This window comes from Eimeria mitis, genomic scaffold, assembly GCF_000499745.2.
Source record: "Eimeria mitis Houghton genomic scaffold, Emh_scaff483, whole genome shotgun sequence".
Taxonomy (NCBI): Eukaryota; Apicomplexa; class Conoidasida; order Eucoccidiorida; family Eimeriidae; genus Eimeria; species Eimeria mitis.
The window spans coordinates 1-2874 of NW_013573130.1; the positions used below are offsets into that span (position 1 = coordinate 1).

General features: G+C 53.0%; 1 protein-coding gene across 1 annotated transcript in view; it reads left to right on the forward strand.

The window, feature by feature from the left end:
• Nucleotides 1–407: 407 nt before the first annotated feature.
• Nucleotides 408–2874, forward strand: part of EMH_0013810 (uncharacterized protein) — a gene marked incomplete at both ends in the record, with an annotated part of 2955 nt that continues 488 nt past the window's right edge. Inside the window, 2 exons of the mRNA XM_013499932.1 lie at nucleotides 408–1582; nucleotides 2084–2872. Of these exons, the coding sequence (XP_013355386.1) occupies nucleotides 408–1582; nucleotides 2084–2872 (1964 nt within the window). The remainder of the gene's footprint in view (nucleotides 1583–2083; nucleotides 2873–2874) is intronic.

The following is a 2874-nucleotide window of genomic DNA, read 5'->3' on the forward strand; positions in this document are numbered from 1 at the left end:
ATATATATATATATACATATATATATATATATATGCATATATGTGTGTGTGACTGCATGCATGTTGTTTAGGTGGTGAATCGAACCGGCTATGTATTGTTACTTCGTCGCCACGGGAACGGGAGTTTGCAGTCTTTGCCGCCATATCAACGTGTTGTATTATCTCATGATTTTGGTGCTTCTCGTCTTTCTGTTGGTTTACCAATATCTCAGTTTAATCTCGTAAGAGATTTTGATTTATATACAAAAGAAGAACCATCAAGAATAAGAAAATGTCTGCATGCAGCTTTCTCTTCACGTACAGACACCGCAGCATGGTCACAAGAATTTCTTCTTAGTGATATGGGGGCATATCAGATTCAACTTGAAAGAACAGAGATAAACCCTTTACTACATTACTCTGTTTCTATGGGTATAGCTCCAGCCCCCTTCTCCCGCACAACAGTAGTAGAACTGCTGCCAGCATATGTATTAGTTAATGAAACTCAAAGGCCCCTGTGGGTATGTGAGGCCCCTGGGGGCCCCGATGCTCGCTGTCACCTGCTGGAGCCGGGGGCCCTTATGGAGTTTCATCCTCAAGGCAAACGACCTGTCTCCATTCTTATCACTGCGCTCCCCCAAAAGGGACTCGTAAGGAGACACGCCAAATGTATCATGTCCTGGGAGAGTTCACAGCCAGACAACAACACAGATATGCCACCCTCCAACCAGCAAACACTGCAGCAGCAGCAACAGAAACAGCAGCAGCAGCAGCAGCAGCAGCAGCAACAGCAGCAGCTGGCGGCAGGGAATAGCGAGGTCTCTGAGGCGTCCAAAAACAGTACACCAGGGACTGCCTCTGCCGTTCCGTTGTCTCTTCAGCAGCAGCAGCAGCAGCAGCAGCAGCAGCATTTGGATGGTACAGCTGCTGGAGATGCCCCAGCATCATCCAAGGGCAGCCGCGAGCTGTCTCAGCACACGGGTGGAGGAGAGGGGGAGGGCCTGGCCTCTGCGCCGGCGTCGCCCCTTCCGTCTCCCCGGGGGCCCCCTCAGGGGGCCCTCTCGGGGGCACCCTCGGGGGCCCCCTCAGGGGTCCCCCAGGGGCCCTCTCGGGGTCTAGGAAACTCGTGGCAGCTAGCAGAAGAAGACGGCGGGAGCGAGTCCTCCGTGGGGATCGTCTGGTCTGGCCCCGTAGACATCGACAGCGCGCGCCTTGTGCAGGTGCGGCATCCGCAGGAGGTGAAGACAGCAGAACCTCCAGCAGCAACAGCAGCAGCAGCAGCAGCAGCTGCTGCTGCTGCTGCTGGTGCTGGTTCTGGTATGAGGTTTCCTATACGGGGCAGCAGCGGACCAGGTGGCATTGGCGTCAGCAGCAACAACAACAGCAGCAGCAGCAGCAGTTCGTTTTGTCTTACAGAGGTGGAGGTGTGCTTGTACTCTGGATCGAGATTTGTTCGTCTCCGGGATCCACCGATCCCCGATTTTGTTTTAATAAATAAAACATCATTTCCTCTGTTTGTGGGGCAGCATGGAGTTGCAGCACATGAAGTGTTGATGCCAGTACCCAGACAATACCTCAAGAAAAGCTATGAGTTCCTCGGCAGGTGGGCCCCCATATAAACTAATAAGGAGACAGATACGTAAATAAATAATAAATTATATTATTTATATATATAATATATTATTTATTTATAAATAAGGAGATAGATAAGGAGACAGGTAAAGAAACAGATAGAGAGACAGATGAGGAGACAGATATAGAGAAATAGATAAGGAGGCAGATAAATAAGGGGATAGATAAAGATGTAGATAGAGACATATATATAGAGATAGGTGAGGAGACAAATAAGAAGATGGGTATAGATAAGGAGAAAGATAAAGAGACAGATGCGGAGACATTTCTGTCTCGACAGAAATGGAGATATTGAGGCAGAAACAGAGACGGAGACATATATGGAGATATATAGATAGACAGATGAAGAAACAGAGACAGAAACATAGCTGGAGACACCTTTCGTCCTGCTGCAGCTGCTGGTTCTGTTTCTGCTGCCTGCTGCTTCTACTGCTGCTGCTGCTGCTGCTGCTGCTGCCATGTGCTGCATCAGGTACGGGCTCCCCTTCGCCTTCTACGACCCCACGAAGGAGAAGAAGCTCGAGGTCTGGCGGATGTCCACAGCTCCTCCTGCATCGCACCGGCTGTCTGGCCGTCTCTCTCACCTCCACTCTCGGCTCCGCAGCAGCAGCAGACAGGGCAGCACCGCCCGTGGCTTCACTTCTTTTACTGCAGGCGGGGGCCCCTTGACTGCCTTGGGGGGGCCCCCAATGGGTTCCCGCTTCCCGGGGACTGTGGGGGGCCCTATGGTGATGGGTTCTGGCCTGCGGCGCTCGCTGCACCAGCATCAGCATTCTGCAGCAGCAGCAGCAGCTACTGCTGCTGCAGCTGAGGACCTCTCAGCTCGTGTTGATGGTGCGACACTGCGCCGTATACGGCGGGAGTATGCAGAGAGCATCAGCCTGAAGACATCGCAAGGCCCTGGGGGTTTAATTCGTCTTGTATTGCAGAGCAGCTCGGGGCCCTCTGTTGCTGGGGGCCCGCCTGCTCCAGTGGACCGTGTAGTGGTGTGTGTACGGAGACCAGTGGTCAAAGGCAGCACTTACCTGGTGTTCTTTGAAGCCACAACTCGCGCTGCACCTGATATACAGAGGGGACACTCCAACCGTCTCCTCGGTGGTGTAGGCAGAGTCATAGAAAACATACCCTGGGCAGAACGCCCAGAGGCATTGCTAGTTGGGGGCGCTGAGGGCGCCTGGCGGCTGGCGGAGACAGGGGCTACACAGCTGGAGAAACATATACCCTGGCCGCCTGCAGCAGCAGCAGCAGCTGCTGCTGCTGCTG